Source organism: Syzygium oleosum, unplaced genomic scaffold, assembly GCF_021117445.2.
Source record: "Syzygium oleosum isolate NSW1041296 unplaced genomic scaffold, Sole_v2.1 Sole_v2.51, whole genome shotgun sequence".
NCBI classification, from domain to species: Eukaryota; Viridiplantae; Streptophyta; class Magnoliopsida; order Myrtales; family Myrtaceae; genus Syzygium; species Syzygium oleosum.
Genome location: NW_026607535.1, coordinates 371517 through 395920, shown reverse-complemented (window position 1 = coordinate 395920; position 24404 = coordinate 371517). Strand labels below are relative to the sequence as shown.

Below are 24404 nucleotides of genomic sequence, written 5' to 3'. Positions count from 1 at the left end.
ATAAATCATTCTATGACTGAACATAAAACGCCTCTGGCGGCTCGGGGGCGCTGCCCCCGCAACCCCCGCCGGGGCGGCCCCCCCGGACCCTCGCTCGCTCACAGGGGAGCGGGACCCCCGTGCTGTCCAGTCGTCAGGGGGCCTTTCGGAACCGCCTTATAATCTCTTAGATAACATAATACAAGACATCAACCTCAACAAATCCAATATTTAATTTGGGTGGCTAGTGAATAATGTCGCCCGTGCAAAGTATTCCTCTCGACCAAGAATATGATTCATAAGTTTGATGCTAAGAAAATATTTAAATCGTGGTATGACTTGTTACAAACTCTGCTATGCATTGTTTCAAGGACGTGTATAAACATACAGAGATATATGAATTATTTTTTTCTTAAGTTATGTTTTCTTTCGTCCCTAATCGAAAGAGAAAATTGTCTAAAAAGTCCAAAATTTATTGCATTTTTGCAAATTTAGTCTTAAACCTTTTAGTTGCGATAATTGAGTCCTAAACCTTTTCACGTTTTGCCAATTGAGTACATTTGATCAATTTTGATCATAAATCACTGACGCGGACGCCGGTCATCCGATGTGGCGCAGCTACCATCGATGAAGACAAATTTTAATAATATTTCAATACTTTTATTTCTTTTCTTTTCTTTTCTTTCTTTTTATTTTTCTTCTTCCTCCAACGGTCGCCGGACCTCGGCAATGACCGGCGGCCTGCCAAAGGTAATGTCGACCGCATGCAAGGTCACCCTCGCCGGGATCTGGGGTTCCCCAAAGCCAACAAGATTAGATCCAAGCTCAAAGGTGTTGAATCTAACGTCCCAAGCTCGAATCCAAGCTCAATGGCTTGAATTTGACTTGAGCACCCTCGACTCGATTGCCCTCTACTCGTCCGTGACTGACGACTTGGTCTTCTTATTTGACTCAACTCATTCTTCTTCCTCAACTCAACTGTTGGTTCCTCAACTCAGTCTTCTTCGGAGGAAGATGAATGGATTCGGTTCGTCAAGCACGCAGAACCTCGAGACCTCGTCGAGCTCGGCAACTCCTCCTCCACATATGCGAATTGCAATTGCAGGTGAAGCTTTATCATTTAATTGCGCCAGGAGAAGATGAAGATAATACCAAGATCTGGAAACATAGTGCTACTATTCATCTGAAGAAGATGAAGAACGCCATTTTAGTTATCATTCAAGATAATTAAACGATAACAAATCTTGCTCAAGGCCAGCGAGGTCGCCCCTTGCCAGATTCCGACGAAGGTGACCTTGCTTGAGGCCGGCGAGGGCAACCCCCGTTGATAGTTGCCTTTGGCCGATTGTTGGCCATCGCCGAGGCCCAACAACTGGCGGAGGATTAAAGGAAAAAGAAAAAGAAAGAAAAGAAAAAGGGAAATAAAAAAAATATTATTAAAATTTTTAACTTAGTATGACTGGCATCCATGTTAGCACTCAATTGGCAAAATGTGAAATGCTTTAGGAGTGAATTGAGAAAAGTGCAATAGGTTTAAAACTTTTTTGGACAATTTTCCCCTAATTGAAACAATATCTACTTTAATTAAAAATCTAAACATCACTCATATTATTTGTAGTTCAATTTACACGTAGATGATGTCTATGTTTGTAGTATACCAAAGAAACGAATGCCTTTTTTTTTTATAAATATATATATATATTTAGCACTGTTTCATAAAGCAATTATACCCAAGCCTGAGGTTATATTTTTTTATATATATTGAGAACATAGATTTTGTGTGCGAGTTAATTAACAAGTGCTGTCTTTTGATAAACATGGATCACATCAAGATGATAAAGTCATAGATGTATACACCCCATTGAAATCAAATCACTTCCTCTCTTATCTTCCGATGGCCATGACCTTTGATCATTGATAGCAACAAAAGATCATTCTAGGGTCTCTTCCTGCTTTTAATCTCCATCTTTAGGGTTTTTTCTTTTTTTCTTTTTTTTTACAGAAGGAAAATTTTCATTTTATAAAAAAGAGAGGTACATAATTTCAAGACAAAAATGCAAATCTCACAAAACAAGTAAATCTTAGAAGTGAATCAACTTGATACAGCTTGTAAAGACTCGTTTATTCCACAAAAACGGATTTGTCATAGCATCAAAGCACAACCGGTGTCCGATAACAAAATCTCACATCATCATCAGTGATGAGTGCACGCAAAAAAATCCCTACTCTTTGCCAAAAGACGGTGCGTGTCTAGATTCGATATCCACCATCATCGTAGAGAGACCACAACAACACCAAATGTTTGAAAAAGCACAAAAAACGCCTTGTAAATCCCATATCTATATCTAAATAGGTATAGAAGAGTATCTAAATCTAGGTCTAACTCTAAATTGAGAGAGAAGAGCTGGAAAAGAGATATTAGTTGATCACAACATCATTATCAGATAAGTCGATTGCTGAAGGCAGTAACAAAGGAGCCTTGGACACTTATGGAGCGCTAAACTATCTGGAGCAAGCACCTGGAATCGGAGCGAGCGAGCAGATCTTCCGAGGCACTCGCGCTTCGATCTTTAGATCTCACTTTCATGGAGGTTGTCGACCGCGTCGTCCACAAAATCAACGAACAAGTCTTGAAGATAGAAAGATAGAGAGATAGAGAGGGAGAGAGAGAAAGGGAGAAAAGGAGGGGGAGAGATCTCTCTCCCTCAAAGGAGTCGCTTCAGAGAAAAAAGATTGGGCGGTGACAAATAGAGAGGAACCCTAAGAGAGTTTCTCCCAATCAACTAAAGGTTTTTTTTTCATGAGGATGAGGAGTCAGCTTCCAATACTTGATCGAAGAGATACTTTCAAAGGTAGTTAATCCCTCAAAAACGGATTGAGAAAGTGAAATGGTATCGTAGGCAATACATATATATTGAGAAGAATCGCAATTCACCTAATTGCATAAACTTCAACTGATGCAGATGTCATTGAGTAAAAGGCGAGGTATATTTGTACTATATTCCCTGTAAGTTAAATCGAGCGATGACCTCGAAGGCTCAAGAGTCAGCTTCTTTTCATCGAAACTTTTTTGTGTGACGACATTTTGCGAAATGATAATATATGGGTACCATTCTAATCTATCATATCCAATGCTTTTGCTTTTGTTGCTTTCTAACAAACGTTATCGTAGCCATCCATGCGTTTATCAATCCAAAAGAAGTGGTCTCCATTGTTAAATATGGCATAAATCTTCTACCACTCATTTCTTTATTTACTCTTTCTTCCCTAATCTCTTGTTCACACATACTACATATTATCTACGTCAAAGGTGGATCCACCAATTATTTGAATGCGTAATGAAATCTTCTTATCTACATCTTATCACGCCAATTATTGCAGTTCAGAAGTCATTTCGGAATCATAGTTCGGAGGTCCCATTGCATGGTGTTCATAGTTGATGAATTAAGAGAAGAGTTGCTCCAGATAAGTCTATCCACACGTGCAAGTTGCAAACGTACGGCATTCTTCATTTCCCTACGACTAATCGACTAGCTAGTTTTGTGGCCCTCCCAGATTTAAGAACTTCATCACCAAGTTTTTATAATTAAGAAAATCATACATACCTAACCAAACTTGCACCAAACGCTTTGAAAGAAGTCCAGTTTTTTGTCGCACTCTGAAAGAAATTGATTAGTTTTCTATACTAATATATAAACTAATGAGGACCTCCTACTTTTTAGGGATCGTAAATATCTTTCTTTCTTCCTCTAATATCCTCAAATACTTATTTGATAAGTATTGCACTCATGGACAAATGTATAAGTTAATAATCTATCAATCTCTTGCATGCTTCAGTATTAAAGTTTGAATCTTTTTTTTTTATAACAACATTCCTAAGAAAACTCAAATCTTAACATTTTCTTGTCTTTTCATATATACAATATCTTTGGATAGTGTTGTTTTACTAGTAATTTTTGTCCACATTAATTTTTTATGCATTTCATTATAAAATGATGCGTCTAATTCTGCAAATATCAATTTTTCACACGCACTTACTGCGTGTACACCTTTGCTAGTTTGTAATAGTTAAAGTCAATTAGGGTACTGGCGGGCTTTCTGGGCCTAAGCAGAAATAAGTGAATTTGAGTAAATTGAAAACTTACATGGATCATGATTTATGAACCATATGCAATCACAATAGGCTTTTTCTAAGACACTTATTGATTTTCAAGGACCCGCATAAGTCCCCCGTGATGAAAGCTTGTGGCTGACCCCGTCACGTTAACCCAAAACCAAGGAAGTCTAGCCTGAGCAAAGAGCGTCTGCAACAGCTTGACCTAATTCACATAAGTGAACCCCTTAAAAGGAGCATCTAGGTGGTACCCATTTAGGGTGGATTTTTGCCAATACATAAGTCAAATCCCAAGACTCAACTCATTTGATATGAGCTGACTAGGAGCGTGTCGAACTTCATTCACTTAAAGCATAGACATCCTCATTAGTGTTTGACTAGCGAAAACCCAACAGAACTCCTCTTGCAAAACGTGCAATTCGGATAATTATGAGCATCATTCACGACAACATAGACCCCGCAACTTGTCCGAGCTCTATTGACCTTTCTATCGTTACCTGCCCTTATTGAATTGGAACGGACTTGGTCCATCATTGAACCCCCACATCAATTGCTGGAAATCCAGCTTTATTACCATTTGTAGCAGCTGACTTGATGTCGGGGGTCAAGCCCCCAGAAAAGAAATATTCAAGTAGTGATTGTTTAGGACGAGTCTTTAGTTATAAATCACTCGGTTAGTCATCTCAGGTGATATTCAAACCACCTAGACAAACTAGACATGTCTGCCTAGCATGTTTACTTTCCACCCAATTCTTCATGCGCAGGCTTTCAGATCAAAGTTCTTCTGTGAAGTACCTGGACATGTCTCCTTATTCTCTTGACCCCCAACAAAATATAAGAGGTACGAAGCGTAAGAAACCAATCATGTACTTGACCATGATATTAACGATAAAGACAAGATGGAACCTTGTACGTATTGGTTTTGATAACCTCCCCATTCGTGAGGGCTTCGACGGGCATTGCACTTGATTGGTTACTCGTGATTCGACGGATTTACTAGGTGACCTACCAACATATTAAATTATTCGAATACTATATCCCATGGAATCTTATGTTGCACGAACCAACACTTCTTTGACCATTGAAAACAATGGAAAAATTGTTATTATTGATATCCTACCGAAAGCTTCGGAAACATATTGTCGATAATGCGCTCTAGATGATGAATATTGTAATGTCCTGGGAATTAAAGTCAAGGAAAAAATGATCTATAATGATGTTACGTGCCCGCTAATATCAAATCAACTCTTTATCGATGAGATCAGCAATGAGTTGCATCAGATAGCTTTTAGAAATACTGTCCAGTCCCACCAATTAAAGTCTTGGTTCATGTACTGCATATTAAATTTGGGTTTTGATTCGAAAGTCTTGTCGTGCAAATCTTGTCTCGGCAATCATTTTCTACGAAAAATCATTACTTACTCATTTACGTTACTAACTCTTGAATTAATTATCAATGTTTATTTGATTTTTCCAAATTATTAACTTTTCTTGTCTCTGACAAAAAAATATATCTTATTCCTTCCATTTCTTTGACTTTCTTACCAATCTATGAAATTTACTATCTAATACATGAAATTGCCAACCTTTTTTTGACGACGAAACAGCTTTATTCCCAATTATGAAATCCAATAAAATGTTGTTAGATACGTAAAAATCAAATAAATGTCGGTAACTAACTCATATGAGAGTTGGCAATCCATAACTAATTAATAATATGATCGGAAAAAGTTGATAAATCACTTAAATTAAATGTTAATAAGTAATTTCATATAAGACCCAGAAAATTTAAGGTGTAATTAAAAGAGATAAATAAAATTTAGTAAAATATAAGAAAAGTTGGTAAGTAAATAAAAAAATACTGGTGAATAACTCAAATTAGTGTTGGTAATCTCAAAGTAGCTAGTAACTTAACAAGAGAAAAAGTTTGGAAGTCACTCTAATTAAAACCAGTAAATAGTTTTTAAAAAAATTTGGTAAGTTTAAGTCATATGATAAGAAATGCAAATAAAAAATTTGCAAGCAATAAGAATAGTTGGCAAATAAAAAAATCAAATAAATATCAGTAAGTAACTCAAATGAGAGTTTAATTTAATATTGTGAGAAAAGTTGGTGAGTCACCTTAATTTCAATTGGTAATCTCTACAAAGAGTTTGTAAACATATGTGTTGCTCCCAAGGTATACAGAAATTGGCAACTTAATAGAAAAGTTTGTAAATTAAACATAACAATAGAAACATTAATACGTAAATCAAATGAGAGTTGATAACCTAATATTAGTTGATAATCTAATCTGACAAAAGTTGGTAAGTCGCTTTACTTTAGGTTGGGGACTGAGTAAATTCAAAGTTTTGGTAAGTAATCACTATAAGAAGAGTACCCTAACATGACAAACTATTCTCAACAAAAAAAAATTGTTGCCTTAACCCCATTTTTTTTTGGATAAGTTAGTATTTGCTAATTTTTTTTTTCGGTCAATAGTATTTGCTAATTTGCAAACTATAAAAAAGGAACTAATTTCGTGAAAGTATTGGTAAGCTACTAGCTAGTTATAAAAAAAGAAATAATTGGTCATTTTCTTTATCAAAAGTCGAAAGTCACCAACATTTATTTAAATCTACCTGCAGAAAAGAACAAAATCCGTATCCTTGGGCACGAAATAATAGCATTGTGCCCACTCAAAATGTAGCAAGATGTCAAGTATAACTGAGTTTCTCGTTTCTCTCGTAGAACAGGTAAAACTTTAAGGTTGATGTGGACAAATACTCACTATAATAACCTATTATACTAAAGTCTCTTTCAACTTTATCTCTTTCTCCAAAGAGAAAAAAACGAAAAAGGACAAGGGATCAAAAATACGATACATTGAGTTGGGTCCATATAATCTTAATGAAAAATGATGTTTGGTGGCCCAGCAAAATCTAGGGTTTTTTCTTTAGTGGGACCCTCCGAAGATATGCTGTCACACTTCAAATTTTTTTTTTGGCCCTATAAAAGAAACCATCAGCAAAACCTTCAGTTCCCCCTCTTCTGCTACTTTCTTCTTCTTCTTCTTCTTCATCTGCTCCTCCTGTCTCAGTTCATACATCTTTAAGCTCACATTAGTACCATAGTTTGGTTGCTACTGTAAATATTAATTAATTGGCTTAATGTCCTAAAGAATAAGAAAAAGAGAGAGAGAAAGAGAACCATGAAAGAGAGTGGAAGAAAACAAGGAGCGCTGTCACCATGCGCGGCGTGCAAGCTGCTCAGGAGGAGATGCGCTCACGACTGCGTGTTCGCTCCTTATTTCCCAGCTGATCAGCCCCAGAAATTCGCTATTGTTCACAGGGTCTTCGGTGCCAGCAATGTCAACAAGATGTTACAGGTTTAGCTAATCATATTCCCCTCTTCTTTGACTTTTGCATGCATCACCCTCTGCTCTAATGTCCTTCCACGCTTTTATGATAAGTGAGAAAGATAGGTTATAACTATATCGAAACCCCAATCCAAAAAATTAAGCTATCTTACGTTTTTTTTTTTTTTGGTCGGAAGCTATCTTACGTTATGTGGAGGAAAAATTACATGAATATCTATGAAACTGTTATCAAAATCCTGTCCATCTGCGGGTGACTTGCAGCATGACTTCAACGCATACTTATCTAGAAATGAAAGTAATTACAGCTCAAGAGAAATTTTGATATGGGTTCTTTCGTTGATTTCCCTCTTCGCTGCATGCATGCACTCCCCTCTTTGTAAGTGGTTCTGGTTCATTTTCGTTCATTCAATTCGGGCAAAGAGCCACTTAATCAGTCGTTACGGAAGTAAGAAAATCGATTAGTAATCAATCACCATGTCCATCTCTTATGTCAGTTATTGTGGTTAGTTTCTGTTGGGCAAAAGCTAAAGCTAAAGAGACCCCACCATTAACGAGGTTTCTCGGCTTTTTTATTCAAAAGGCGACTTTTTGACCAATCCCATTTAGCATATGGGATGCCTAGGCTTTAATTGTTTTAAAACATCTTCATATCCTCATGTATAGAAGTGCCACATGCACTAAAGGTTCTTTACTGTTATCATCTTCTTTATGCCGAAGAAGCTCGAATTCGTAGATAGATTTTTGGACAAAAGATGATAAAGTAACCCTTAAACATCATGACTCGCATAAGACGGGCAAGAGTGCAGAAAAATGAAAAGGAAGGAAAAAAAAGTAGATCTCTGCAAGAAAAGGGGAAAAAAAGGAATGGATAGAATTGCCAAATTAACTTTATACTCGTTAGTGCTTAAGCCTCACTTGTGTGACCATCGTCGCTTATGGTAATTTTAAGAAAGGAAGGAATTAGGCGTGACCATCAAGGATTTGAAAGAGGAAAAGTAGAGGGGATGCCTGCTTTTTTGTGACCGTGAGGTGTGGCTCTAGCCTTTTTCTTTGGGTCATGTCTGCTTATTTTCCATCTTTAGAATGTAAAAGCGGTGTGGAGAGCCGCTCTTGTCATTTTGCTTTTGAAGTAGATGATGATTTTGCGGAGATATGGACGGGAAGCCACACGAAATTTTACCCTTGTTGGAGCATAAAGAGCAATTTGACCGTGAGGGAATCTAAGCCAAAAAAAAGTCAGTATGCCGTAATCGTGACACGACAATGACGACCTAAGTTTTCGGTTTAATAATGGAGGAGCATTTCTCAATTCGACAGGTTAACCATGTGTTTAATTATCGGCTATTTCTTAATTACTTGTACTCATGTGTTTAGAAAATTTGGATAGGTTTTGGAGCATTTCGGATTTGTTGATCTTGAATATTTCCAACACTGTTGATGTTAGATTTATATTCTCAGGAATTACCAGAGCCCCAGAGGAGCGATGCGGTGAGCTCGATGGTGTACGAAGCGAACGCGAGGGTGCGAGACCCTGTGTATGGCTGCGTTGGGGCCATATCGTCGCTTCAGCAGCAAGTCGACGTGCTTCAGAACCAGCTCGCGCTCGCGCAGGCCGAAGTCGTCCACATGCGCCTGCAAACGCATCAGTTCCCTTCGACCTCGAGCTCAGCCATCGACGCCGCCGGCAACGACAACTCGCGGGGGTGCGACTCGCATTCCAGGCGGTCATACTTTCCCCTGAACGAGGTTGATCAAACCGACGTTGAGGACTCTTTGTGGTCATGACATGATTTATTTCTGATGCTGCCTATACTTTTCTCATACATTCGTTAGCAGATCTTCGAACTTACTCACTAGCTAGCTATAAAGTCGTGGTTCTCATGCATGCAATCTCTCTCGTCCCCTCGGATTTGTACCTGACATCACGGAGCTTGACTGTTCATCAGAATGTATAGCAATAGAGAGACGTTTTCACGGGTGTTAAAACTTCTCCATGATCATGTGTTAATGTTTTATATAAAGTTTCAGAATGGCTACATTTCCCTATCTTATTTTGCCTGTGTTTGTTGTTGACGGCCTGTGATCGACTATGAGGTGAAAGGAGCTGAAAACATCTCCGATCTCTAGAGAATGCTAAAGATGCTAGAAGTCTTATGAAAACTTAGGTTTCGTTTGTTTCGAGAAAAAAATTATTTTTCAGGAAATTATTTTCCAAGAAAATGATTATATTTTCGGTATTTAGTTAAGACCTGAAAATGAAAAAGAAAATATTTTTTTCTAAAAAAAAAAATTTATTATCTGGTTGAGAGCTCATCCCCATATATAGAAGTGTACATATATGATTGAAGGATTGATTTTTTATTTTTCTGTGAACACTTTTGCGTCGAATGTAGCTCCATACCCATACTCTCTACACTCGAACGCTTTTGCGTCGAACAAGATCCAAACAACCATGACCACCATCTTCATTGACTTGAAAATTGCCCCAAATCCTCAAGCACTAAACCCTAATTTCACTTGCCCCTATCAACCACCACCACCGCGATGATGGCCAGAACTTCCCTCGCGGTGGTGCCTCACTAGGCCTCCCCCTCGTCGTCACCCCTCAACTGCATCGAAGATTGCTCCCTCGAGCAATCCTCCCTCGCCGGTGTCGCCTGCATTGAGCATGTCCTCAGTCGCCTCGCCTCCTATGACCGCACCATCAGCTCTGCCTCCGCCGTCCTCCTCCACTCCCTCGCCTTACTCCCCCGCGCCGCCTCCGCCCCTATCAGCTCATCCTCTGCCTCAACTTCGCCCTCGCTGCTGAGCTGGGGCTTTGCCTCGTCCACGTGGACATCTCTCAGGCTGAGGAGATCGCTGAAGAGAAGCATGAGGCGACAAGAAGGAGGAGAGAGATGAGCGAAGAGGCAAAGAGGAGGAAGGAGGAGACGTGCAGCTAGAGAAATGGAGCTAGGACTTTATTTCAGAAAGTGGGGAAAATGATTTCCAATTTTTTGGAAAGTGAAAGTCATTTTCCCTTATTTATCAAATGACATGACAAATTTCAATTCAACGTTGAAATAAGTGCACGCACATTAATTTGAATGATTAACTTGCTTTCTTAGCATTTAATATAAAATTGCCATGTTTGTCACTAAGTGAGAGAGTTTTAGTGAGATTTCTTAGCCATAGTACACCCAGCCTTGCTCGTCTTCTCATTGTTTTTGCCGCTCCAACACTCAAATTAGTAAGCTCAATCTCGAGATTAGGTGATAAAAGGGTCCCACTGGGCATTTCAGTGCGTGCATATGAGCTAATGATTAAGTTGCATGCATGGGCGGTTTGATGTTTGTCCAATGCCATTGTATCTCTAAGTGCCTGAGATGAACCCACGAGGCTATATATAATACGTAAAGCGAGACAGCAACACCATACCTAAACCCAATCATGATCTCCAAGCTTAGCTAATTTATTAGGAGATGTAAGGCTCGAGTTTCACCTGCTTTAGCAAACGGATCTCAATAGTGCTTTGGGAATATAAAGTTGAAAAGAGCATAACGTGGACTTACGTGGCACGGATTTATGCGATCAAAGGTATTAGGTATCATTATTGTTGTTTGAGGATGGGGTCCAGCGTCCGGCTCATTTGAACAATACAACCATTAGATCCCCGCCCCTCTCTCCCTCTCATTTCCCTCTTTTCTCCGCTGCCATTAGCAGCCTCAGTAGCCCACCGTCGCTCCTTCGCGCGATGCCTGCGCCTGCTCTTCTCCGCGCCACCAGCAGTAAAGCCCGCACCCTCACGACCGTGAGGAGGTTGATGCCACCATCAGCGGAGCTCGAGTGTGGCGGCGGCGGCTTGGCAATTAAGGTGGTGGTGCTATGTGGTGGTTTGTTCAGCAGATAACGAGGGAGGGAGGGAGGGGCGGGTTGTGGGGTCGCACAGCACTGATAGAGGTGTGGTGGCTTTGTAATCTGAAAGAGATTAGTTTGTTTTTGTTAGGGACTTTACGTGCATGGGTACCAATCACCCAGACCAGATGTGCATCCTTTTACGCGAATTCACCAATCACATGGAGGGGGGGAGGAGTTTTTCCTGAATCAGGCATGTAGGAAAACCACACTTTCTTACATTTCGTAAACCGATACGAGCATGAATGATCAGGGTCCATTATGGAATAGCCCATAAAGCCGCGAGGCCTTAATGGGTGTGTCCATTAACAAAGCCACACACAAACTCATGGTCTTCCTCCGTAACATGCTTGTATCATTGATATTGTAAATCTTATCCACTTTTATCCCACTTTCCTTATGCAATATATTTATCTGGATCATATCCCTCTTATATTCGACCTTATTTTGTCTTAGACAGGAACCAAACACGAAATATGATAAATTTTATCATGTCCAGAAATTTTTTATGACTACCAAACATAGCCACAGGGTATTTGACTTCTCCCTCTTTTAACTCGAAGCTGTCCTTTTCACATAGACACTGATTTAACTTAGGCATCCGGGGAACGGGTGGCACCTAGGCTTCCTTCCTTTGTGGGTGCGGAGGCCAATAAGCTCGAGACCCCATTATCGACGAGCCGAAGACCCGTCGGATCTCCGCACGAAACTTATGAATCTCCTCGTTCCTTCACCTATTTTTCCGTCCCCCTTCGATAGCGAGGTCAGTAAAAACTCAAGGCTCACGACATGCATACGTAATCTCATCTCTAATATAATAATAACTCAATAGAGAGAGAGAAGCTCGGGGGTGAATAATCGCTCGAAAACATAAGATTGTTATTTTTGTTTGCGGTAAGAGTGGCCCATGACCCGCCCTTTTCCTCGTTACTGGGCTCTTCATCGAGTCCGGCCCAAAGAAAGCCCATCGATCAAATTGAACAGCAAGAAGGCCGTCCGACATTCAGTCTAAAAGTCGTCGAGGGTTTTAGCATGCTCTCGCCGGGGCAAGCAGAATCAAGAATCCTGAGACCACCACCATCACCACCTCCATTTTCACGCTTTTTGCACTGACTATTGGCGTTGGCGTCGGTCTCCCCGCTGGAGGAATCTCTTCTCCTTTCCTGGTGCTTCCATCTTCTCTACCCCTTCGTTCCACGGAGCCCTTCGACATGGTACGTTCGGTTCTGTCGTCGCTCATTGCGACGGTTCTTGGACTGGTCGAATCCGCTTTGGCTTTCGGTATCGTCGTGTGTTTGTAGTGATTCTGTATCTTGATCTGATGGGCGATGGGTTTGTCTGTTTTGTCGACGAAAATGCGTTTGATGGTGCAGTCTCAGCCGGATGGGAAGCCGGAAACCGCGGAAGACCTGGAGCGAAAGAAGAAGAAGGAAGAGAAGGTCTCCTCTCTTTCCGCCTCTTGCTAATAATTCAGCTCCTCGATTGTTCCTTTTTTTCTTCCCCCCCTTTTGCTTTGTGCATCGGGCTTCGTTCGGATAGGGATTGAGCGCGGGAAAAAGAAACCGAAAGAGTTCGATCTTGTTTCGCTCGCGGCATGAGTTGCGAATTGCATCTCGCTTCGCTCTTTTGTTGCTTATCCCACCATTTTGTATGGTGCATGAAGCTTGTTGATCGGAAATGAGCGGCAGAAATCGAGCAGCAATGGACCTTGTTCGTCCGAATGTCCTTATCCATTTGGCCCTTCCAGCTTTGCCCAATTGAGAAGGCTGTTCATTTGCTTAAGTGACATTAGAAGAGATTTAACATGTTGCATTTTGATTTATCTTTGAAGGCAAGAGAGAAGGAATTGAAGAAACTCAAGGCTGCTGAAAAAGCAGAACTGGCTAAACTTAAGGTATCTATTATTGTCTAACAGAGTTCTTGCTTATCGTAATATCGATCATTCGTAGTTGCTCGCGTGTATGATCGTTCTCGCTCTGGTAGCAAGTTTTCAGTATTGGGGGTTGATCGTTTGGTTGTTATCTCATATGGGGTCTTGTTAATTCCATTTGCACTTTGTAAACTGGGGTTGATATATTTTGTCGTGTTATTCTTTGAAGGCTCAACAAGGTGCCAATGCCCCTAAAAAGACTGCAAAGAAGAACATAAAGCGAGATGCGGGTGAAGAGAATCCGGAGGATTATGTTGACCCAGAGTCTCCTCTTGGTGAGAAGAAACGGCTGTCCAGCCAAATGGCGAAGCAGTATAACCCAAGTGCCGTTGAGAAATCGTAATAATTTAATTTCTTTGTTGTTAACTCTAGATTTGACTTATTGTTGTGTCTTAGATCTATTCTCAGACCAACTTCTTGTTGATTTAGATGGTACGCATGGTGGGAGAAATCGAGCTTCTTTGTGGCAGATGCCAGCAGCCCAAAACCACCATTTGTAATTGTGAGTATGTTTTGCTTCTGGAAACTTTTTTACAGCATAATTAGGATTCTATTCTATCTTATTGTTTGCAACTTGATATGAGTGACTGATTGAGGATCTTACCGGGGTTTTCTAAGAATGAATGCAGTGAGTTTCTGTTCACTAGTTTGGCTTTTACTGCAGAGTTTATTAATGCAATCACAAATAGTAAACTTTGCTTTTCCAACGTGCATTCTGATTATTTCAAGGTTTAAGATGGGTGGTTTTTTTTTATTATTGATTCCTTATCCATTTAACACCACGGACCTTTATAAATGGCTAATTGTTGGAGCAATAGCTTTGGCATGGTGGCAATGTCACTAGTAAATGGTACTCAGGGTAGGTAGATGGTAAAACTACAATGGAAAAGGCAGATGGTGAAAATGAGAAAGAAACCACGTGTAGTTGTGTCTTGATTGTCTTTTAGGGGTGTGGATTTTATGTTCCAACTGACTTTTCTGGCTTGTTCTACTGAAAGTATCATTCTTGCTTCTTATTACTGCTGAAATATGTAGATGATCTTGAATTGAATTGAATAATTATTTGCTTGTATACTTCTTTTTTGTTGATAACGTGTCGATATTTCTATCTTCTTGTGAATGTGGCTTAATACGAACTAATTGGGTTACTACATTCAGGGATGTAAAACTGTCATCCTATCTTTATCAAAGTGCTTTTACCTGAGGAGTTGTGCTGCTATTTTTTTACACAGGGAAAATTGTTTTGTGGGTTGGAAAAGTATCAGCTTACAATCTCATTATATTAATTGTTTTCCTAAGTTTTGTTTCAAAATATGCTTCTCATCATGCAGGTCCTTCCCCCTCCAAATGTGACAGGAGCCCTACACATTGGGCATGCCCTTACCTCTGCTATACAGGTTGCGTCACTGTTTCTGCATTCTCCACTTGCTCATTCACGAAGACTAAGTACGTCCTTCATGTCCACATTATCATCATGCGCAGGACACCATTATCCGTTGGAAGAGAATGTCTGGTTATAATACCTTGTGGGTGCCTGGAATGGATCATGCTGGGATTGCAACACAGGTGATGTTGCCATTGTCTTCTAATTTTTTTAATGTTTAGATGGGATATTGGGGTTACTGTGGCAGGTTGCCTGTTTAATCCTCACCTATTGCAAGAACTTTGGTTGTCAATAGCTCAATGTAAAAAAGCCAAAGCTGTCTTCAAGACCTCATCTATTTATGTCTTTTTTCGCAGTCACAGTACATAAATTTGATAACTCTTTCTTCTTTTGCCCTAGAGTTTAGGGCTTTTACCCTGACCTTTTCCATGAGTATCTCAAGCTTGATCATCATTTGGTTGGATTGGGGTAGACATTCTAAAGCAATTGAGATCTTCAGTAATTTCAGTTGGTAGTTAAATGAAGAGACTACTAATATGGCCTCAGTCTAATCATGTGTAGTGGTTGGACTATTGTATTAGCATTGGTTGATTATATGTGCTTGTTGATAGTGGAGACACTGCACATGAGGTTGCAACCATGTTGATATTGGGAAGGATAATTGTCATGATGGGACCCTAATTAAACTGTTTATACTAATTATGTTGGTAGTTGTCATTGGGGTAGGGTCTGATCAGTTCAAAGTCTTATCCTTTTACTGCTATGCTAGCATATATTTAAACATTTCAATTGAGCGATTCATGTTTAGCCAAAGTTGAGTCAATTCTGCTAGATATCGCAAGATTTCATGAAGTGAGATCTGTGTTTTCCCCGGATGTCGTCATTTTGGCAAGTACGGGATCTGATGACATTCTCATTTTTCCTTATTGTACAGATTTTCTAGTTTCATGGATCTGGTATGTAGGAGACATATTAATTGGATTTCTTGCCATTTATCCAGTAAATTCATCATATACCCGCAATTACAGCAGTATATCGTGGCAGTATTATTGAGATGACAATGCTGCATCTTAACATGTACCACTTGAGGCAATAGAATAGGTTATCTTTGCTATCGGCACGTACCATCTTAATATATACCACCCTCAATTGCTTTTATCTAAATAAGAAACTATGTCATGTTTGGTCAGTTTTGTGGTTGTGTTTGAATCTGAAGGTTTTATTTATTTTTTATCTGAAGGTTAATCACTAAGCTGGGAAGGTTTTGATGCAATTTTTGCAGGTTGTTGTGGAGAAGAAGCTAATGCGTGAACGTCGTTTGACGAGGCATGATGTTGGTCGAGAGAAATTTGTGTCTGAGGTGAAATTCTCTTTGCTGATTGGACCTTCAGTGGTTGTATTTCACTGTCGACGTGGAAGTCATCGTGCTTCATTAATCTATTTGTTGTCTGGTTGTGACTAGGTATGGAAGTGGAAGGATGAGTATGGTGGCACTATATTAAGGCAGCAACGTCGTTTGGGTGCATCGCTTGATTGGTCCCGTGAGGTGACTTTTTCAAGCTCGTGAATTTTATGATGAAGTGTTTTGGACTGGAATAGATTGTGTGCTCGAGTTTTCAGCGGATGAAGACATTACTGTCAATATCTCAGTTTATCTCTGTGGTGATTTATTGACTAGAAACTTATAATTTCCCCTGAAACATCTCTTGTTCTTTTTTTCTAAGTGCTTTACAATGGATGAGAGAAGATCAAGGGCTGTTACTGAAGCATTTGTTCGACTGTACAAAGATGGTCTTATCTATAGGTATTTGAGAAATAACATTCTTTTTCCAGCCTCTTTTCGTGCTCTGTTGTTCTCTGCTTTTTTCCACTTATCAACACGTTGTCTGCACGTATTTGTGTTACAATTTTGTGAAAAAAGTAATAGGTTTCTTATTGGAACTAGTCAACCGAACGAACATTCTATGATTCTGATGGTTGATTGTCATCAATTGGATGTATATCTACAGTGTTGAAACATATTTACTGCGAGACGCTCGGTATGACTTTTTTTTATTTCTCAAATATTGCGGCTTACCTCTTTGATTGTTATAATGATTAACAATTAAAATATTTGGAGAGTGGATTTGCATATAAATTTTTGTATGTTTTAAAACATTTTCTTTTTCATTTCCAAATTTTGGAAAGTAGTAAAATTTGTGTAAATGCTCAAATCCTAGTTGCATGTTTTACATTTACATACTCATGTTTAATTGAAAATTTTGTCAGGGATATCCGCCTAGTGAATTGGGATTGCATCTTAAGGACCGCAATATCTGATATTGAGGCAAGTGATGCCTTATGACTGCATAGTCATTTAGTGCTTTTTTCCATTGCTTAGCTGGATGAATCTGTTTGTAGGTAGATTATGTGGATATCAAGGAAAGAACACTTCTCAAAGTTCCGGGCTATGAAACTCCAGTGGAATTTGGAGTTTTAACATCCTTTGCTTACCCACTGGAGGAAGGCCTGGGAGAGATTGTTGTTGCCACGACAAGGGTGGAGACAATGCTAGGTGACACTGCTATTGCAATTCACCCTGACGATAAAAGGTATACTCATCTGCATGGAAAATATGCAATTCATCCCTTCAATGGAAGAAGACTTCCCATTGTCTGTGATGCAATCCTTGTTGATCCAAGTTTTGGTACTGGTGCTGTTAAGGTACAAATTGACCAATTGCAATTGTAAGCCTTATTTGTCTTTTCCTATTTTAGCTTTTATACCCTGTTCCATCCTTTTCAGATCACTCCAGCACACGATCCAAATGATTTTGAGGTTGGAAAGCGTCATAGTCTTGAATTTATCAACATTTTTACTGATGATGGGAAGATAAATAGCAATGGCGGTTCCGAGTTTGTTGGGATGCCACGTTTTAAGGCCCGTCAAGCTATTACTGAGGCACTGCAGCAAAAGGTACGATTATATGCACTGCACAATAGATGTTTCCAGTTATTTTGTAGGTTCTTGTGGTCTATGTGACTTTCGATGTTGTTGTGAATCTTAGTTTATTTTGACTTCCACGATTTATTCGACTTCTTATCACTTGTTGGATGTGGTTAATTTCTCCATAATAGTTTCAGAAGAGGCAAATTTAATCGAATCTTTGAAGCCCACAAAGAGTCAGGTATCCTTGATATCAACATTTCTGGGTCTGCAACCAAATTTTTCTGAACAAACTGAATGGAATTAACAGTATTATACATTTGTCATTTGCCAAAGTTTGTAGAGGGAGGAATCCATTATGAATCTGCTTCCCTTAATACACATGCATCTGTAGCTTATATAGACTAGCCATTTGTTTTTCTATCATAAGTCCTCCAGAACTCAACTAACATTGAAAGTCACATGAGTCAAAGTCCATCACAGCTCCTCCCCCTACACAAGAATGGGGTATGTACTAGATGATGGGGCAGTTTCATCAAACCCACACAATGTATTAGAACGGACCTGTTTTTTGCATCATTTTATTGAACTCCTGGGCCCATCATCAGACAACATCCTTCCTACATTACCATGCCCTCAAATCCCACTTGGAGATGTCTTGCCCAGCTGATGTAATGAGGTAGATGCCTACCGGGCTTCATCTAGAAAACATGTATCACCTTCTTGATGCTGATTAGTTTTACCTCAGCTGTTCTTATGTAGTTGTGTTCAGAAGTTTGACTGTGGCTTAGGGCTGTACGCTGAAAGAGTGCATCCTCATAATGAAGGGATTGACAATCTCCTAACTTGACAGAAGCTTCAACAACTGACATGTTATTCGACAAGCACTACATCTCTAACCTCTTTTAGTGGATGATATGGTCGACTACATGATGTAGGACAATTAGTCCCAACAAAGAATATCTCTTTAGGCTCACACCCAAAGCTTCCTAAGCGTCACACCTAGGTACATCACATTAAGGGGAGAATTGCATCACACGATCCCAAAGCAAAGAATTACCAAATTCAAATAATCAACTCTATTCAAAAGAAAGAATTACAACCACATATGTAGACTCTCTAAAGTACTATTTTAAGTCCAAATAGGAAACCTGATATATCAAAACTAGGAATCACATATCCACTACCAACTAGGAATAGGAAACATTAAATCCTATTCCAACTAGGAGAAGGAAACTTTTTAAGATCCTAATGGACTCCAATCACGTAAGAAGATTCCTGATTAATCAAAGAGAATAAACAGCACACTTCATTTGGTGCGCCTTTTGTAAGTCTTCTAAGGCTGTTGCCATTCTCCTCCATCACTACAGTCAGCTTTCAATTTGCTTGGAGAATGCCCAGGTTATTTAGGTTGTACTCACATTCTCATTATCCTATTGATGTTGGGGTATATTTAATTCACTTTGTCATATAAGACAACTACTTCTACCAAACTCTGGATCTTTTACTTTTTCTACGCTTTATTGATGTGGATACTTAGCTTATACTCTTTTACATATCCCTTCTTATTCTCTCCAGCATGTCCAGTTGTTGAGCTATTTTATTTGCATGCCTTTAGGGACTATATAGAGGTTCTAAAAACAATGAGATGAGGCTTGGCCTTTGTTCAAGGAGCAATGATGTTGTGGAACCATTAATAAAGCCCCAGTGGTATGTCGATTGTAATGGCATGGCAAAGCAAGCTCTTGATGTGGCGATGGATGCTGAGGATAGAAAGCTTGAAATAATCCCTAAACAGTATGCTGCCGAATGGAAAAGGTGCTGTCATCTTCTCTACAAAATTGGGAACCACGTCTATGAAGTGCTTGCTGTTTATTTTTCCACCCAATATTTTACTCTGATGTGCTTGCTGTTGTGATGGGCTAATCATGAAACAATGTTTCCTCTGATAATCTTTCCCTTTGATTGGCTCCCAGCAATTTGTATAGATGCGGGCTATTTTATTGGGTAAAATCTGGTTCCTAATTTTTGGACAGTGTGGTTATCAAGTGTCTGATGTCAATGTGTTTTAATGCATTTCAATTGCGTCTGTAAGCATTTTTGTGAAGTTATAGTAAGTGTTTATGAACTAAAGAAATGTTTCAACATCCCAGATGGCTTGAGAATATACGCGATTGGTGCATTTCGAGGCAGCTATGGTGGGGTCACCGGATCCCAGCATGGTATGTCACATTGGAAGACGATGAACTGAAGGAACTTGGTGTTTATAATGATCACTGGATAGTTGCTAAAGATGAGAGTGAAGCTCGCGAGGAAGCCAGCAAGAAGTACGCAGGGAGGAAGTTTAATTTGTGCCAAGATCCTGACGTGCTTGACACCTGGTTTTCATCTGGCCTTTTTCCACTATCTGTTCTTGGATGGCCAGATGATACAGAAGATTTGAAGGCATTTTATCCTACTTCTGTCCTTGAGACTGGTCACGATATTCTCTTTTTCTGGGTTGCCCGAATGGTGATGTTGGGAATTAAACTGGGAGGAGATGTACCTTTTAGGAAGGTGAGTAAGATCGTCTTCCAGCACATATGACTAACTATGATCAAATGAAGATATGGTGCTAAATTTATGATAATTGCTCTTTATTTGGCCAATAGCGCAGCTTGCTAGCACTGACTCTGCGGGAGATTTCTTTCCAGGAAAATGCCTGGAATGTGCTCCTCTAAACCCGGTAGAAATGGGATGTGTCTATCGATTGACGTTTAGTTTGATTCTTTGGGAATATGCTTTTGAGTTCTTGGTTTAGACTTGCCTAAAACAGCATTTGTAACACAATAACTTCCCCTAAGGATCTGGAATAACTTGAACAGCGTAAGGATTGCAAGTGATATCAATATATAGTATTAATGCTTGAAAGCAACAAGCTTGTTTCTTTATTTCTATATATACTCAGAAATTTGTCTTCATATTGATATGTTGCATAGATGGATTTTTTCTGTCAAATGTCAATGTGACTCTTGCTTTTGTGACTAAATTGTTGAATGCCCATTTTCTGCATCTAAATAGTTCTAGTTGGTACAGTCAAGAGTCAACGCTCAGTCTGATTGCCATGTGATTAAAATTTTTATTAGCTGCCACAGCTTGGGAAATGAAGAGAGTTTTTGTCTGTGCTCATAGAATTCTTTTCTGCCACAAATGTGGCTTGATCCATGATTTGTCTTTGCAGGTTTATCTGCATCCTATGATTCGTGATGCACACGGACGAAAGATGTCGAAGTCTTTAGGTAATGTCATCGATCCACTCGAAGTAATTAATGGCGTAAGCCTTGAAGGTCTTCATAAGAGATTGGAGGAGGGCAATTTGGACCCCAATGAACTGGCTGTTGCAAAAGCAGGACAGGTCAAAGACTTCCCCAATGGTATTGCTGAATGTGGTGCAGATGCTCTCCGATTTGCTCTTGTCTCTTACACGGCTCAGGTTTATGCTTTTTGCCCTCCTATTTGACCATGATATAGTACTTACTGTCTACGGGACTTAGTGTCATTCTACAACTGTTAAGTTGCAATTTCAGTAAAATTTCCGTTGTATTTCTGTGTTAACAATTTTTTCTTATCTCCTTTTCTAGTCTGATAAAATAAATCTGGATATCCAAAGAGTTGTTGGCTATCGTCAATGGTGCAACAAATTATGGAATGCCGTTCGATTTGCTATGAGCAAACTTGGAGATGATTATGTTCCTCCCATGGAAGTACATCCAGAAACTATGCCATTTAGCTGCAAATGGATAATATCTGTGATGAACAAGGCTATATCGAAAACCGTATCATCACTAGATTCGTATGAATTTTCAGATGCAGCCACTGCAGTGTACTCATGGTGGCAGTATCAGTTTTGCGATGTTTTTATTGAAGCAATCAAGCCTTATTTTGTTGGTGAGGACCCAGCCTTTTCCTCTGAAAGGAATTCTTCACGAGAAGCTTTGTGGCTGTGCTTGGAAACTGGGTTACGGCTGCTTCATCCTTTCATGCCTTTTGTTACTGAAGAATTGTGGCAGCGGCTGCCTTCATCACTGGGCAATCAGAGAAAAGAATCAATAATGATATGCGATTACCCATCCTATGTGGAGGTAAATCTGGGTTGATAATCTAATGAAAGTTCGATTGTGACAGTATGACTTTTATATGCCATTATATATTACAACTGGGACTAACCACATTTGTAATTTTATCATAAATCTGTGAATCTAAGGATTTGGTTTAAAATTCAATGGGTGGACTGTGATTTACTTTTTTGTTGCAGTACTGGACAAATGAAAGGGTGGAGCTTCAGATGGATCTTGTTGAGTCCACGGTAAAATCTCTTCGGTCGCTAAGGTCAGAGGTGCTTGCAAAGCACAAAAATGAAAGGTATGGGTTCACCTTTTCATCATTTTGTTTCGCGCGTATTTGCTATTCCCTGATATTATCAAGAATTTGCTAGTGCTGATGCCATACTTGGCAATCCTAATAGTAAAGGTCCAGTAAGTTTGTTGATTTATTTGTCCAGCTTTGGATTTGGGGTTTTTGTTTTGTTTTCCTGCATCTTCTCTCCCCTGGAGAATTAAGATAACATGCTTCCTTCCTGGGTATCTTATAACTGTTAAAGGTGCTGCTTGAAGTTTGCGGTGCTTTCTTACCATGCACCGCAACATTGGGGAATCCCATCATCAAAGCTACTTTATTCCACAAACGTGTGCTTAGATGAGCATGTGGTGATGGAAATTCTAAAGTAGTCAAAAGGATCTATCAGGTGAATTGGACACATACCTAGCCGTTAACCTGGGGACTTTCCTGATCAGTATTAAGTGTTTAGATAAATTCCCAGTTAGGATCCAAAAGTGAGATTTCCCATAATTGATTATCTAATCTGTTGGGTCGTTTAGCTATCTCAATTCTCTTGTGTATTTTCTTGGGTACCTATGTTATAATAGTCCAGGTCTGTGGGGTAAAAAGATCTCAAAATCAGATCAACTGAGTTGGCACTTAATGATTCGTATGTTTTATTGTTTTCTTTGTTGATTACCTTTTTCCTCAGGTTACCTGCTTATGCATATTGCCAAAATGAGGAAGTTGCAGGCATCATTAAAAGCCATGAATTGGAGATTGTAACTCTTGCTACTTTATCATCATTAGAGGTACGCTGTGTTTGCATTGCAACTTGTGTGTGCTCATTACCTTCTAAATTTGGTTCACCATTTCATCTTAAGCTTAGTTTGTTGTCAAAAAAATAAGTTGGCAGTCTTTCTTTTTTGGGGTCCAAAGGATGACTTGCCACTTATCTTTATAGTTCTTGAATGTTTGTTTAGCTGCCCAATGGGGATAAAAATCTGGTCAATATGATGAAGATCTGTACCTTGATAATACTTTTAGTCCTTCCATACCAAACTTGCCAGGGTTTCACTGCTCAATCTTTTAGGTCAAAATGCTTCCATATTAGTCGTTAATACGTAAAATGCTTCTTGTTGGTTCAAGTGATGACTTCGCTGTTAATTTGCAGGTTTTGCTGAGTGATAGAGATGTTGCTCCAGCAAGATGTGCTTTTGAGAATGTTAATGAAAATCTCAAAGTGTATCTTAAGGTTCAAGGAAATCTCAATGCGGAGGCAGAACGTGAAAAGATCAAGAATAAGATGGAAGAGATTCAGAAGTGAGTCCACCTAAAATAGAGGCGTCCATATCTCTCTCTGTGTGCGCGTTTGAATGTGTGTAGTGTGCGCATGTGCATGCTTGAATCTAAACAGCACTTGCTTGAAAAGTTACTTTTAGCGGCTCAGAAGTATTAGCATACATCACATTGTCTACCAATAGCTTATCGGAACTAATGCGCATGTTCCTTTGTGCCTTAATGGAACCTATTAGTTAGACAAAAAGTGTATTATAGAATCTAGTTGTGTCCTATGAGAGCTGGTATATCCTGCTCCCCTGTTATTTCTGTAAGTATCATTATTAGGAGAAGTCCCATGGTGTTTCTCTTGTCCTTGACCTCGTCTATCCACCTGATGTCATTGATTGTTATGGTGATGCATGTCAATTTTTATTTTTCTTGTGAACTGGAGCAACTATTGGCAGATTCTCATTTAAGAAACATTTTATTACCCTTGGTTCTCTAGAAGTTTATTGAACCTTGAAGACATGGCTTTCATCACATGGCTTGGATCTAATAACTTGGTGTGACTTGTCTACTTATACAGGCAGCAAGAGAAACTTAAGAAGACCATGAATGTATCTGGCTATGAACAGAAGGTCCCACTTCATATCCAGGAAGACAATGCTGCAAAGCTGGCTAAGCTTATCCAGGAATTTGAATTTTTCCAGAAGGAGAACTCAAGATTAGATGCTGAATTGATGGATAACAATTAAACGGCAGGTTTTCTCATTCTTTACTGGCCCCAGACCCGCGCGATGGCAACATGAAGTTTAATGCAACAAAAAGGAGAAAAGGATTTTCTGAGGCTTCTATGACCTTGAAGCCCCAGCTAAGACTAGGAATTATTGTTCCAAATGATTTATTTGGTTGTTACGGGCGAATTTTTTGGGATGATATATACTGTGATTGGGGCTTATAGCTATATAATGATTTCTTGCTTCCATGATAATAATTGATCTCGGGTATTCAATGGGGGAAGTGCATTTGGAGGCTGCTTGATCTTTTCAAATTGGAAAGAGAATGCGCTTGCAATTGGATCCTTTCAAATGTGAATGAGATTGCACGCAAACTCAGCGCTTTACTGGAAGTTTTCCGAGGTGTATCACAACAGCCCTGCAGGCAAAAGTGCACTTGCTTTCAA

General features: G+C 39.4%; 2 protein-coding genes across 3 annotated transcripts; both read left to right on the top strand.

The window, feature by feature from the left end:
* Window positions 1-7131: 7131 nt before the first annotated feature.
* LOC115689586 (LOB domain-containing protein 4-like) lies at window positions 7132-9499 on the top strand. The gene is made up of 2 exons (XM_030615680.2): window positions 7132-7460; window positions 8910-9499. Exons 1-2 carry the CDS (start codon window positions 7284-7286, stop codon window positions 9234-9236), a joined length of 504 nt encoding a protein of 167 aa, XP_030471540.1. The 5' UTR covers window positions 7132-7283; the 3' UTR covers window positions 9237-9499.
* Window positions 9500-12395: 2896 nt separating this feature from the next.
* On the top strand, window positions 12396-24204 carry LOC115689583 (valine--tRNA ligase, mitochondrial 1-like). 2 transcript variants are annotated; one of them, XM_056307207.1, is made up of 21 exons: window positions 12396-12559; window positions 12719-12784; window positions 13177-13239; window positions 13445-13614; window positions 13705-13777; window positions 14607-14672; window positions 14758-14841; window positions 15942-16019; window positions 16122-16205; window positions 16384-16463; window positions 16928-16989; window positions 17064-17362; window positions 17444-17614; window positions 19203-19402; window positions 19738-20140; window positions 20805-21056; window positions 21205-21705; window positions 21879-21985; window positions 22653-22752; window positions 23115-23263; window positions 23808-24204. In XM_056307207.1, exons 1-21 carry the CDS (start codon window positions 12557-12559, stop codon window positions 23974-23976), a joined length of 3180 nt encoding a protein of 1059 aa, XP_056163182.1. In that variant the 5' UTR covers window positions 12396-12556; the 3' UTR covers window positions 23977-24204. The 2 variants fall into 2 exon arrangements, with proteins under 2 accessions (XP_056163182.1, XP_030471531.2); XM_030615671.2 differs by lacking the exon at window positions 12396-12559 and having other exon boundaries at window positions 12710-12784; window positions 16928-16985; window positions 17060-17362.
* The last annotated feature ends 200 nt before the right edge of the window (window positions 24205-24404 follow it).